At 35.8% G+C, this 15,135-nt stretch overlaps 2 protein-coding genes across 2 annotated transcripts; one reads left to right on the plus strand and one right to left on the minus strand.

Annotated features, from left to right (window-relative positions):
• Positions 1-5,301: 5,301 nt before the first annotated feature.
• On the plus strand, positions 5,302-8,597 carry LOC114531153. The gene is made up of 3 exons (XM_028552808.1): positions 5,302-5,807; positions 6,369-6,648; positions 6,762-8,597. The coding sequence occupies exons 1-3, from the start codon at positions 5,349-5,351 to the stop codon at positions 7,235-7,237; spliced, it is 1,215 nt and encodes a 404-aa protein (XP_028408609.1). The 5' UTR covers positions 5,302-5,348; the 3' UTR covers positions 7,238-8,597.
• A 21-nt stretch (positions 8,598-8,618) lies between these two features.
• On the minus strand, positions 8,619-14,844 carry LOC114531152 (solute carrier family 17 member 9-like). Its single transcript, XM_028552807.1, has 8 exons — positions 14,492-14,844; positions 13,072-13,391; positions 12,637-12,864; positions 11,946-12,042; positions 11,591-11,678; positions 11,122-11,156; positions 10,762-10,963; positions 8,619-9,725 (listed from the first exon to the last, which is right to left on the minus strand). Exons 1-8 carry the CDS (start codon positions 14,675-14,677, stop codon positions 9,586-9,588), a joined length of 1,296 nt encoding a protein of 431 aa, XP_028408608.1. The 5' UTR covers positions 14,678-14,844; the 3' UTR covers positions 8,619-9,585.
• Positions 14,845-15,135: the final 291 nt, after the last annotated feature.

Genomic DNA, 15,135 nt, shown 5'->3' on the forward strand with positions numbered 1-15,135 from the left:
CTGCCGACGTATGAGACTTTCATCTTGACCACTGGACCACTAGATCTTGCACTGAACGGCTATGGCCGGTATTTAATTTAGGCTACTTTATCCTTTTCACGCCGTCCATAATGAAAACAGACATGCTGGGATTCGACCCATCTGCTTCCACTTGGAAACTGCCTTGGCAACCTCCTTTCAAATTTTGATATGTTATACCTCTATCAATGATAAATTTCCGAAGGAAAAAAATATATTGTCGTTTGGTTGTAAAATGCGACGAAAAAGTGCAGTACGTAAAACGTCTAATTGTGTATGTATAGCTAGCTGAAAGCTTCCAAAATGTCTTGAATTGATCCCATTGCCCCTCTTTTTGCTTTAAATTAGGTCGAACGTAAAGGTTACGAAAATATCTACCTTAAACAGACATTGACAATTTATTTCAGGACATTGTTGTATAAAGGTATAATACAGGGTGAGTAAAAAAAAACTGACACCTTTGAAATTCAAATAAGCCGCGAACTTATGGCTGGAATTTGATGATTCCCATTGTGTACAATCAACAAGACGTGGTTAATTAATGCGAAAGTGTTTAAACCAATTGAACTAATTCAACGTTCTTTTTTATTACAGAGCTTAGAATGCATTTTAACTCCCAAAGGGAACAAAATTTATGTTCAAGGTTAATTAATGGGTTCACTTGTTTGATATGCTTCGTATACCCATAAGATATTTTAGGCAACTTCCGTCTCATTACAGCCGATTACAGACACATTGCAGCTAATTTGAATTTCAAAGTGTCATTTTTTTTTACTCACCCTGTATATGTTGCACGGAACAATTTTCAACATCAACTTGCAACGCTACAATCAGCAACAACAATGTTGTGTGGAATAAAAACAGTTCATAAACTTTCAACTTTCATATTAATTTCGTATCAACTTTCAAATTTCATATCATACTCAAAACAATTTCCGTGTGTTAGAAACTAGATCATATAATTATATCATATTCGACGCATAAACCTTTTTCAAAACGTTGTGTTGCGAGTTGATTTTGAAAGTTGTTTCATTTTATATTACCTTAAAGATTGGAAATACTAGCTCGTCTAGCTGGTTCGTCGAATATTTAATACGTATAAGAAAAACGAAGTTTAGTTTAAACTTTAAAGGCCCGATTTCAGCTAAACCGGTAACAAACAGACTGTTTTTCGTTTACTCGATTTTCTAATAATAATTATATGATTAATTCCCATCGAATTATTGGGCGCTTTCCTTTAAGCGGTCAAAATGGTCAAACCAGTCATATTTTGAATTGAAATACCAAAAGTATTTCGTTCAAAATAAAGCGGTAAAACTGCATATCCCGTGCTAGTCAGATAACGATATCCTTATATGCAGAGTTCTTGAAACAGTAAAAAATACCAGTAATCTGTCTGTACTGAAATTGAACAAGGACCGGTGTGGCCGTTTTTCCTGTTTATAGAGAAGCGCCCATTATTTTATTTAAAAATTCTTCGAAGAAAGGATTAGGTAAAATAAAGAACAATAGCCGCTTATCGACAATTGATATGGTCGTCTATAGTAGTGGTTAAGACGTTGATCTCTTAAATTCAATTATAAAGGTTCAAGTATTAGCTTATAGTATTTAATATTCTGCGAACCAGCTAGACCAGCTAGTATTTCGACTCTTTATACAAAAATGTCTTGAAATAAATTGTCAATGTCTGCTTAACTGGATATTTGCTTCATTGGCGATTTCGAATGTCATCTACTAGAGTACGAGGTGCATGTACATTAAGATTAAGATACATCATACATATACATTAAGATACATTATTAATTATTTGAATTTTTTCTTTCAAACTTATTTTGAAATACATTGTTATTGAATTCTTATACTTTTTTTAAAGTTGACTTCATTGAAAATGCAAAACAATGGCACCGTAACCGTTAGCTTCACCTAGGTCACATATAACGAAGCTTATAGTAAGATAGTGCTACTTTGCGCAAGGGACTGCATACATGTATGTGATATTTTTAAGCGTCGACAGAAATGGTTGATATATTAACTAAACGCGACGAATATAAGATACAGTTGTGTGTGTTTTAGACGAGAAGATAAATAATTAAAATTAATATGAACTCGTTGAAATTGTTAGGATCCTACCAAAAAAGTATTAAGTGAAATAAAAAGTGTAGCTTTTCACCGCAGTTTCGTGTGGTCTATTGGTGAAGACATCGCTTCCCGAATTAAAGGCGGTGGTTCGAGTCCCCGACGGGAATCTTTTTCTCTTCTATTATTTCAAAGATCCTTTCAAAAAAGGATTAAGTAAAATAAAAAAATGTAGGTTTCCACCACAGGATCTGGTGGTGTAGTGGTGAAGACGATGATCTGCCAAGTATACAGTCGATGGTTCAAGTCCTGGTTAAACCGAAAAAGATCAAGGTAATAAAGTGAGAATTTGTGAGTGTGAGAGGAGTAGAGCGAGAGGGCGAATATGCCCTCGCCTTGGGCGAGGAGTAGACTGAGGGGGGTTCTCTTTCCCCCGGCTTTCCTGACTTTCAAAGCAAGCTTTCTTCAAACATTTAATTGTGTTAGGGGATAGTTAGGGATATATGAGGATAAGAAAAAGTTGGGATAGATAGGAGTAAATAGGAGGATAAATAGGGGTAAAGAGGTTTAAATGAGTACAAAAAGACTTAAACTTTTTATATAGTGTTTTCTCACCTATACCCTCCTCCCTGCCCCCGGGAGCTGTGACTGCCCTTCCTGCCCCCGGGAGCCGTGGCCGCCCTAATACTAAGTCTTTTTGTACTCATATACCCCTCATTCACCCTACACATCCCCTGATTTCCCTAAAGATTAATTTGATTTTCAAAGATTAACCGAGTATAAACCTCCCCCGAGAGAGGTTTCTTTTACCGCCATGAGAAACATACCATCCTGTTCTTGATACCTCGATCTTGTACCTGATAGTCCACGACTTTACCACAAGGCTAACTGTGATTGTTGGAAGCCTACACCAACTTATTCACCATAACCGTATCATGTAATATTAATAACGAAAATTTCGATCTAAAACGAGATTCGAACCTTCGACTGTCCACTCATGAGACTAACATCTTGACCACTAGACTACAAGATCTTTTGCTGAACGATTGCGGTTACTTAATTTACTTTATCCTTTTCACGAAGTTCATAGTGAAAATCGGCTATGGTAGGATTCGAACAATCGATTTACCCCTTGGGAGACCATTGTCTTCACCACTAGACTAGACGAGATCATGTGCTGAACGGTATGATTATTTTATTTACATTAACCTTTTCACGAAGTTCATAATGAAAAAACGGTTATGGTAAGATTCGAAACATCGACTTGCCACTTGGGAGACCATTGTCTTCACTACTAGACTACGAGATCATGTGCTGAACGCTATGATTATTTAATTTACTTCATCTTTTTCACGAAGTTCATAATGAAAAAACGGTTATGGTAAGATTCGAACCAGCGATTCACCACTTGGGAGACCATTGTCTTCACCATTAGACTTCGAGATCATGGGCTGAGCGGCTGTGATTTTTTGATTTACTTTACTCTATTTATTAAAGTTATAATGAAAACAGTTATGCTTGGATTCGAACCATCAACCTACCACTTGGGAATACACTGTCTTCGCCACAAGACTACTAGATCTTGTGTTGAACGGCTAACGTTAATATACTTTTTTCTTTTCATTAAAGTTATAATAAAAAACAGTTATGCTCTGATTCCACTTGGATTGGACTTGGATTCAGTGTGTAATTCCACTCGAAATTAGGACCCTTCAAACCTTCTTTTTGAAACTATATGATACTAAAGTAAAATTTTGTTTATGTTTAGTTACAAGAACGTCAACAGTGCTAACTTAATTTGAAACCAACATAAAGTGTAGAGAAATTAAGATAAATTAAGTTGACCTAGTTTGAAAACAGTATTTTCTAGCGCTTGTTCACCTGGTAATAGACCTTTTGCATTATAATGACGTATCAAGCCATCATGCCTGCAGGGAATTCTGGTTTTAGTAGTCACGGGGAAAAATTCAAACTTCAAAATTTCCTGCCGTGACTACTAAGACCAGAATTCCCTACAGGTGTCACAGCTTGTTACGTCTTTATGCATAAGGTCTATTATTATCATTGCATGTGTTTGCATGGTGGGAGTAGTTTAACCACATCTAAACTTTGTTACGCATCTCGGGTTAATATCGGGTCTTAATTGCGAGATAAATTATTTTATTTATTATTTATAGTTAAGTAAATATAATTGTAGATATGACAAGCACTTGTATTATTGCGAGATAAATCGTACTTGAAATTTGTTGTTTTATTTATTATCTATATATAATTGTAGATATGACCAGCACTTTTCTATAGCATCAGCCACTTGACATGGTCACCACCCTCGCGACTCTGAACAGGCATTAAGGACGTTCAGATAAAGTCTGCTAGACATTACAGCAAAGCAGTGACAACCGTTCGCTTGTTTGAACATATTAAAAATAAAAGACGAAGATTGCAGGATGTTGGAAAATGTGCAGTGTACACAACATTATAACAGAACAAGATGTCTACCCTGTTTCAATATTCCAAGCATCAATATTTTGCCCAAATTTCGAATGTTTTTAAATTTTTTCTCATCAAAACAACTATAGTTCACAATTTATTTAAAGGCATAGCGAACCTAAATGTTGTTAGATATTCAGACAGCAAAACGTGTTTCAAGAAGTTAGGAAGTTCAAAATGTAAACAAACCGTTTGTAAACATACGGACTTGACTTCCACTTTAAAGTTGGCGATCAACCGTTGAGAAAAGCAAGGAAACAATTTTATATACTATACATAATTTATTACCGGAGAAATCAATACTGGAAAAATCAGTTAGGAATATTCTGAATTCCAAGAAAAGCGCACAGAATTAATTTACTTTTGAATCTTAAGTAGTGTTGTATAACACTACTATCTTAACCTCACCAGCTGGCAGTCCGCATGCAATATTTATATTGGGGAAACCCCACAGAAGTTTGCATGTCTACCAGTGGCCAAAACCATACGCAGGATGCTGAAAGCTTTGAAAAATTTTGCGAATTATGAAGTTAGTACACCCGGTGTGTAATTCACCCATGCAGTCCAATTTTGACGCAATCAACAAATGAAATTATAGGGGTTAAAGGGCCGGATTTCTCTTTTCAGGGAAACCCCCTTGTGTGTTCAGGGAAATCCCTTTCCTTATATTTTTTTATATATAAGGCAGACGAAAAGAATATTGGTTAATTGGTTTTATTATTGCAGGGACTGTACATGTACATGTATATTGTACATGTTGCAGAATGACACAGAATGAGATCACTTTTAATGACGAAATTTGGAAAGATATCAAGAGGCGTAGTGAAAAAAATCAAAAGAAATTTCTGAAATGGCATTTACAAGCAAGGGAGCCGATCAACAAATTTTCAGACATTAAAATTGGCGATCATTTGGTGAAAAAAGCGCCTAGTCCATTTACGAAAAACGCATTGTATTACCATCATTTCCTTTGCACTGGACGCGATAGCGAAGGAAAGCCAATTATAACTCACTACTATAACACTCCAGCTAATGCAATAAAGCAGATATTTACAACATTATCCTTCGGTTCAGGGTCCGCTAAAGGGCAAATTGCTAGTGTTCAGGAATATTCATTGCCGCATGAAGATTTCATCAAAAGCGAATGTGAGTTACAAGAGAAAGGCGGCGAAGTCGAAAGGGTTGTTTGGCCAGATGAATTAAAACGTTATCCTGTTGAAGAGGTAATACTTTAGTCCCACTTTAATAAGTTTAGTCCCATATTATTTTTCAAGCAGGTGCATGTATCGTCGTGAATATCTGAAATAATAGTTGCATATTGCTTAGTATGCCATCCAAATCTTGTCTCAGAAGTAAGGTTAAAGAACTCATAAAAACAATTAAAATTTTATAAATAACTTAACTGATGTTTTAAGAAAATATTTATGTTCTAGTTGGTTTTGAATTATATGAAATGACCAAGGATCAATTTTCAGCAAATAAAGCCTATGCGTACGCATGTGTTTACCAAATAAAGCCGATGACTATGCATGTGTGTGTGGCATCAGACATTGATATAAACAAACTAAGAGGCCGATTACATGGAGGCTAGCCCGGTTTATCGTGCTGGCCCGTTTCCTATGTATAATTTTAACGTTTCGATTAGACATGCAAACGCGCCAGCTCGGCTTGCCGGGCTGTCATATCTAAATGAGACATTTGCACAATTGTTTTCAAAAATTTGCGCGAAACTATCATAGTGAGATCACTCATTTCAGCAATTGTAAATTCGCCTCTACTTTTAGGTCATTAAACGAGCAAGAAAAAGAAAAGATGAGACTTTGTATGATTTGATAAACAATAATTGCGAGTCCTTTGTGATGTGGTGTATATGTGATTGCAACATCAGTCTGCAAGCGACATCATTCATCAGCGCTCTTGTCGAATTTGTATCTGGCATTACAAGTACGTTCTTTAAAGGATTGCAGCAAGTTCTTCAGAAAATCATAAAATTTTGTCTCGTCAACACCACGTTTTGGAAAACGAATTCTTTAACCGAGGCATGGAGGCAGGCTTTTTCAAAAGGTACTTTCTGCTTTTAAAAAGTATGTTTCGCATTGTTTCGCTTCCACTGTTTTACCCAACCCAACTGTTTTACCTCAATATAAAACCCAAGTTGGCGATTTTACTACATTTAGAAAATGATCCAATCTTTGGAATAGTTTTGTCTGTACTTGCCGAAAGCATTAATGCTGCAAAAAGCATTTATGACGCAAGAGAAAAGTGGGAAAATGGAGTATTGATAACCTCCAGAGCAGAATATATTAAAGCAGTCATAGAAGCTGTGGTGTTGGCCTTAATTCGCTCGGGCTTCAGCATTGGGGGAACATTAATTGGTCCCCTCATCCCTATTCCCTTTGTTGGAAGTTACTTCGGAGAGTTGATTGGCACCTTCGCTGGACATCTTGTCGGAAAGGGATTCTCAAAAATCATTTCAGAGACTATCGCTTCCTGCATTTGCATGAATGATAGCGAAGATAAAACAAATAGGGACAACGAATTAACTTCTTCAGACGCATTTCATGATTTGCATGAATGGACTGCACATGCATGTGTATTCAGACTAGGAGAGAAAAACAGAGATCAGGGTAATTTAATTAATTCTCCCTCTTAAGTAGAAAGTTGTAGCTTGACGTGTTTTCCTACATCGCTGAACCGCGGCTTGGCGTTCAGATTTTGCCGTTTGCAGTTTACGGTTTTTAACGCTGTATAAGTGTATTTAACGTACCTCATTTACCTCAGCAATTTTTCATTGCAGTTGTGTCACGTGTTTTGTGGTAATTCTCTAGCTTGTTTTCAAGGTGTATGCACGCGGCTTGACGTTGAAATTTTGTGGTTCACGGTTTCAACCGCTAGGGGTCTATTTTCACGTAGGTTATTTACCTCACGCAGGTTATTTACCTCGTTTTGCACATTGCATTAGTGCCCGTTTCACGTTTAAACACTTCTATAGTAGACCAATTGGATATGCAATTTTTCTATGGTAATTTTCTATCCTGTTTTCAATGATTTTACCGATTTTCTTGAAGATTTTTCTTCAATAACACAGCTGGAAATATGGCGGTTTACCATGATATCTTAGTTCGATAGTCGCTTAATTAATAGAGGTTCTTTTCAACCCAGGCACAGAATACCTATCGGAAGGACTCGTCATGATTCGTCACTCAGCAAGTACCGTAACGAAGAATTGCGTAGAATGACGTGGGCACTTCTGAAAAATTTCGGACACGAAAACATTAGCAAAATGCAAAGAGTGACAATAGAGTTGTCCTTTTGATAGGTATTCTGTGACCCAAGTTTAAACGACATTTGATTTAAAAAAATGGAGCACTAGACATAGATAGTACTACGGAATACTAAATACCAATTTTGAATCGCTGTAACATCAGGTATAGGTAAGTGACTGCTAACTAAATGTCAAATTTGCAACAACGGCAACGTCAACTGCTACCGTGAATCCGCGGTTTGCTCTAAACGTCTAAAACTCTCTAATACGTTTGGAAATACGGCGGTTTGTCATGCAACCCTTATGTAACGATCTTTGATCAAAAAAATTATCAAGCGTTTGAAACAACTGAAAGCAATTTAACAGCGAAATTCTTTATATAATGCCAATTTTGACACCGAACTTAATGCGAATTAAAGTAGTAAAAACGGTAAGGTCGAACCACTAACGCGAAACAGCGGTTTGCCGTAAAAGTCAAACTAAAACTTTCTATTATCAAACCACTGCATGATTGGGGAATGTGTGACGTATTACCTTATAACCAAAGATAGACGATATTGCATGCATTGCGTTATGTCCGTATATTTATTGCAAAATGGCATTATTAAATAAATATTTATATTTCTATACATTTATATTTATTCATTAATGTTGTGCAACTCGATATAATTATTCGAGCTTCCACCCTTGCAATGGTGCATGTATACGGTGATTGTTATTTGTCAGGCAAACTACATGTATAAAACAAAGGTTATTCCAAAAATACTCATTGTGTAAATCATAAATTTTGGAAGATATCTTATTTTCAACAATGAGTGTTTTCGGAATAACCTTTGTTTTATATTTGCTGAAATTATCAGCTTGAAAGGGATTCTGGAACAACTACATGTAAGTGAATAGTAAAGAACAAAATAATAGATTAAAAATATACATGCACTTCTTTGGTGTCAAATATATAACCAACATCACTAAATCGTCAAGGTTCGACGGAAATTTAGAATTTTAGATTACTTCATGCAAATTCTTTCACTGAACATTCTTTCCTTATTTTTTAACAACTTAATTTACGGAGGACATTTTATAGCGACTTTCCTTTGCTGTTCTTGATTTATGGTTATGTAACAAGTTACCAGATGCATGGTAAATGCTTAATCATATATTTAACACTCTTATGATAATTGTATATCAATAGCTATGACTATATACGTATACTGTAAATGCATACATAAGGTTTTGTTACTGACACAAAAACCTGACCTGAAATAATTAAGATAAATTATCTATCTACTGTTATAAAATATAAAATTGAAAATTTTAAGCCTAGAAATCTTCTCTCTTTCTCAGAAATCTTTACATATAGAGATTTTATTTTCTAAAGTCTTGAACAGAAAAGCAACCAAGAAAAAAGGTAATTTAATCCTGGAAACTCATTCTGTAGATTCCCGTTTTAAACGAAACAATTATTATTATCGAGGAATTCTAATTTCTAAAACAAGAGTCTAAATATTTGATGATTGACTCGACATTTTTCCGCCTTTTCCGCCAATCATTTCAAATGCATAAAAACCTCTCGAACTGCGGTAGAATATAGCGCAGGTGAGGCAGCATTTCCCCAGGTTAAAATACACAGACACTCTTCCGGTACCGATTAAAACCGAATAGCCCATTATCATGCATGTTTCTACTCAACGAGGATAAACTTACATGCAGATATTTGAGCTTCACATTATCATCGGTCATTGAATCCTTTTAGCGGAGGCGAATATCGTAAAGATAGCGCAGCCCAGGATGCATACTCCAGCTACTACATTGAAATATAGAGGCCAGCTCTGAGAGGCAGTTAGGACGTGACCAGAAAAGTATATAGCACCGAATACTATGGAGAGAAAATAGACACATTATTGTTAGTAGAAAGAAAAAATATATGTTCAAGGGGTTCTCAATCCAACATGTTACGTTGATGGATAAAGGCTTGGAAGACATGTTACATTGATGGATCGAGGGTGGAAGACATGTTATACAATGATGGATAAAGGGTAGAAGACAAGCAACATTGATGGATAAAGGCTTGGAAGACATGTTACATTGATGGATAAATGGTGGAAGACAAGTCACATTGATGGATAAAGGCTTGGAAGACATGTTACATTGATGGATCGAGGGTGGAAGACATGTTATGCAATGATGGATAAAGGGTGGAAGACATGTTACATTGATGGACGGTTTCAAGCATTTACACTTTCAGTGATTTTGCGGGTTACGTTACGACTTAAGCCTGGTCTCCATTTAGTCGCAGTTGTCGTGTTTGTTGCCTGCACACACTAGAGTTATTCTATAACGTCAGTCACCTCGACACGTTCACGACACACACGACTAAAAATGGAAACCAGGCATTATTGACGCTCAGATAAGATCTTTTATACACATTAAAAGCAGTGATGACCATTCGCTCGTTTATACATTAAAAATTAGAGAAAAAAATCGCCCACAAAATTGAAGGATGTTGGAAAATACGGTATACACAACTGTATAGGTTAAAATATATGAGGTCTGATGCGTTTAATATTGACTTTAACCAAGCATTAAGTTAAACACAGTGTGCTATTTTATACTAATATATGAGACTCACAGCCGAAAGCTGGTAATAAATTAAGATTTACAGCCGGAGAGAGCCTCAACCGTTGTCATACGTCCCATTAGCCGTTCCAAGACCCGTTCACACTACAGTCGTTTTATTGGCACGACACGGCTAAAATGGGTACCCGTGCCCATTATTATTACTGCCCAGGATAACAATATACAAAGGCCGGAGACGGATAAAATGAGCGCTGGTGCCCATTTTAGCCGTACTGTGCCAATAAAGTGAGCACAGTGTAAACGGGGCTTTATTCATGTATATCCAAGAAACGTACCAGAAAAGGTCGATACGGTATTTGAGAATCCGGCCACGGAACCCGCGTATTCCGGAGCCATATCCTGAGGCAAGACCATACCACCAGCATTGTGAAACCCAGTCATGCCTATTGCGAGGGTCATAAACATCAAGGCAAGTGGAAATGATTCGCAATGACTGAGTAATATCAAGGAAAAAGCTGCACCAAGTTGAGCCAGTATCTACAAGCAAAAAACATCGCGATAATGGAAGAGAAATGTGCAAATATGCATTTAGATCAACACTGTTGGACTTGCCACAAATAAAAGAGCTATATATACATATCTTTCTGGTGAAATATCTAAACTAGCATGCAAAAAACAAACAAGAGAAAACTTACATTGAAGAATTTTCTAACGCATGTAAGAGAATAACCTGTAGATATGCACAATGCAGTTAATACAAAAATTGGGGGAGGGGGGAAAATGTTTAGGAAAGCAACAGTGATTCGGATTCAGTGATCATAGCATTTAGACATCGTATTTTTCATGATTATTTCAAAACTTAATAAAGTGTACATGTATGTACATTACATGTTTTCAAAACCTAATAAAGTGTACATGTATGTACATTACGTGTTTTCAAAACCTAATAAAGTGTACATGTATGTATATTGAATGCGTTTTCAAAACCTAATAAAGTGAACATGTGTAGCTATGTACATTACATGTTTTCAAAACCTAATAAAGTGTACATGTAGCTATAGCTATGTACATTACATGTTTTCAAAACCTAATAAAGTGTACATGTATATACATTGAATGTTTTCAAAACCTAGCAAAGTGTACATGTATGTACGTATCATTTACCTTTGTGAAGCAAATAATCAGCCCAAATACCAGAAATAAACGCACAAGGTGAATTAATAAGCCAAGGAATTACATTAAATATCCAACCCTGAAGATGAAATAACAGTATGTATAACAACGGCTTGACAGCTATAATTTTCGGGGTATTCACAGTTCAGCTACGAAACCGTTTCCCTTATTTAAAGTGTTGGATGGTTAGCACCTCTCCTCCAACACTGCTGTCAAACTTTGCACGTCTTAAGCTTAATGCAATTATGATTTTGAGAGATGTTAATTTGTACAGAGAGTTCGAAATGCTAAGAAAACATTAGTAGATCGTAAGAAATGTTCGTATTTGAGAACTTTGGATGCTTACTTTGCTCTGTGGAAATGTATCATGAAAATAACTAGGAAGCCATGTTGATAAACCATGAAAACAGATTGAAATCGATATATCTGCAAAAATCATTGCCCTAAAACAATGTAACAGTGTTAACAGTGGGTTTAAATATGGTACGCAAGTTTTTTGTTGTCGAACTCCTCACCACAGTATATTGGGAAAAAACTCTAGCAACATGCAAGTAGAGAAGGGAAACTCATTTGGGAACAACAAATATCTACAATGGTCGTAGAGTTGTATTGCAACTGTTGTGGGATAGTTTACGCTCTCAAGGAAGGAATTAACCATGGGTGTTCAAATTATTTCAAATGAAACAACTTTTAAATTTAAAGAATGTAGATCACTTGAAATGGCCTTCTACTTCCTCTAACTACTTCTACCTTATACTTTCTCTAACTACTTCTACCTTATATAACTATCTCTATCTACTTCTACCTTATACTTCCTTCAGTAGTCTTTATCCCTTGCTCATATCTCACTAAACTCAGTAGATACAAATCTTCGCAATGCAAATACACAGAAAACCTTCCTGGCCCCTTGGGTCTCAATGGATGAACATCTAGGGATAATTGCCACATGTCCACACTAGAGTTTCAGTGACTGTCACCAGGTGAACACTAACATTAATGCACTAATTAATATAACTTTAAATACTTTGTCAACCTACCATAATGGACAGTGTGATAAAAATGACAGCCATGGAACTGACAGGAATTTACTACCACTTGACTGCTGCCCCTGCTCATCATTTGGTTGTTTCAAGTCACCTCTATTGAACAATGTGAACCTCCAGATGATTAACCATGTTATTCCAGCAATACCAACACAGTAGAAAGCACTGCCCCAATCAACATTGTCCAATAACAGTGAACCAGCAACACCAATAACTACAGAACTGGCACAAAGGGTAGACAATACTTAAAAACTAAATATTACTGATCAAATCTTCTAACTTCTAAGGACCACAGAAATGAAAGGAGGGGAAGAGAAAAAAATTAAAAGTAAAATATTTTTTCAAGCTAGGCTGTTCTTTTTCAGATGACTTCAAATGACTTCTCTATTTTCTATACAGCAATGAATTGCCAAAATGATTTTAGCTTACCCAATACAAGCACCAGAATTGATAATCCCATTTGTGGATGACTTATGGGATGTCTCAAGTTTTTTCCCTAATAAACTTGCCATTGAACCAGAGAATGCCCCCTGGAAGAATCCCATGAAAAACCTCAAAAATAAATACATTGTTGACGATGACACCAATAGATATGGCGAGCGAAGCACGAATGGCGTAACAAATGTTACGGTTATCCAGGATGTGCAAGTCCAGAATAGAACATTATCTCCACCATAAATGTCACTTAACCAGCCACTGGGAAAATGACTCATTGCTGCACCCCAGAAAAATGTAGAAAGTACAGAACCCTGTAATTTAAAATACATATTGCGTTAGGAGATTTGTTTTAAAGGGGAAATTTCTAGGAAGGTCTGGAATAAACTTTATAACTTTTACTCTATCCCCCAAGTGTTACTCAATTTGAGCTAAATTAAAAAACAATAAAAAAACACTTCTGAAAACAGGAGGCACCTCCCCCCTTGCACTGTTTTTGAAAATTTATTTTAGGGATTAATTTGATAATTGTTTAATGTAAAGCCTGATACAGACAAGCAGTTTTACTTGTGTTTCCTGACTTGTAAAATGTTGAGTTTTCATTGACAAGCAACCTGGTTCAAAAGCAGGTAATGCCAAGAATTTGAACCAGGTAAACTGGTCATGTGAATGGCTGATCAGAAAAAATGTTCTCCACACAAAGAAATAAACTTGACAAAAAAATACATTGTCAAGGAGCGCAACTATAGAATATACCCTGGACACAAAGTTAACTCTCAATTTAAGCATAAACTTCTTCATCCCCTACAAGAACTTTTTATTTGTGGCTGTGGGTCAGCTTTGTCTTACTATATTTTCTTTTAAGCATTCTGTATCATTCTTATATATATAATTATATATATATATATATATATATATATTAATATATATTCAGTACGCACAGATCAAAATTTGCGTATATATATATATATATATATATATATATATATATATATATATATATATATATATATATATATGTGTTGATTTTATTAAAGTTTACTGTGTGGTTTTATTTATACTGGAACATGTTATTTTAGTGCATGGCAGGGTATTCTATAATTATTCTTTCAGATGTGGTTATATATTGGAATCAAACTATCTTTGCAATTTGTGAATATTTGCACATGAATAAACTTCTCCTTACTGGCAAAATAAATTTTCTTTTTCCAAAAACTTGTTTATAGAAAATGCTACCATATATTTATTTATTTAGTTTTTCTTTTGATTGAAAGAGTTCAGGGTTAGAGGATAGTTTATTTCGAAGTGTGTGTAAAAATAGTCTAGACAAGATTTTTTCACTGTCCAGAACTCTCGAGTTGTGTGAGGTTCAAAGTACACCAAATTTCATTCCCTAAATTAGCTTATACTGTACCTGAACTTCTTTATTCCATTGAAATTCTTTAGCCAGCGCCACCATAGTTACCGGGCCAACCGTCCTCGACATAAATAGCAACATTAGACCAAAAAACAATGCTATAGTCCAATACTTTCTTTCCCTCGATGACCAAAATTCACCATTTACATTCGCAGTCTTCTCGGGTACCGCGATTCGCACCATTTCGGTGTTTAGGTTAATATCATTTACCAAATTTTGTAAATCGATTTGGTGACATATCTGGAATGATGTTTTCGTCGTGGGCAAAGTAATTGGCCACAAACATTGTCAAGAATAAAGACTTTTTATGAATTCCTCTAAGACATGTTTTAATGCCATTTTCTGACACGTTGTTCTTTAAAAAAATTGTTTACATCAAGATGAGCCTTCGAGCAGCATGGTTAGCGGTAACTTTCTTGAAGGCATGAGATACGTTATGTAGCAAGCAACTGCTTAAATTTACAGCAGGCGTGATGCGGGCATAAAAATTGAGACGGCGCAGGCGAAAATTACCCGATCCACAAGCACAAATTGCACTTATTGCTCCCCTCCAAATTGCCGGAGGTTGGTTTCTAGAGACCCCAGACACCACTCCAAGAAAAAAAAACAACACACGGACATAAAGAAACGTAAGGTAACAA

Source organism: Dendronephthya gigantea, unplaced genomic scaffold (assembly GCF_004324835.1).
Source record: "Dendronephthya gigantea isolate DGI-Jeju-01 unplaced genomic scaffold, DenGig_1.0 000068F, whole genome shotgun sequence".
In the NCBI taxonomy this organism is placed as follows: Eukaryota; Metazoa; Cnidaria; class Anthozoa; order Malacalcyonacea; family Nephtheidae; genus Dendronephthya; species Dendronephthya gigantea.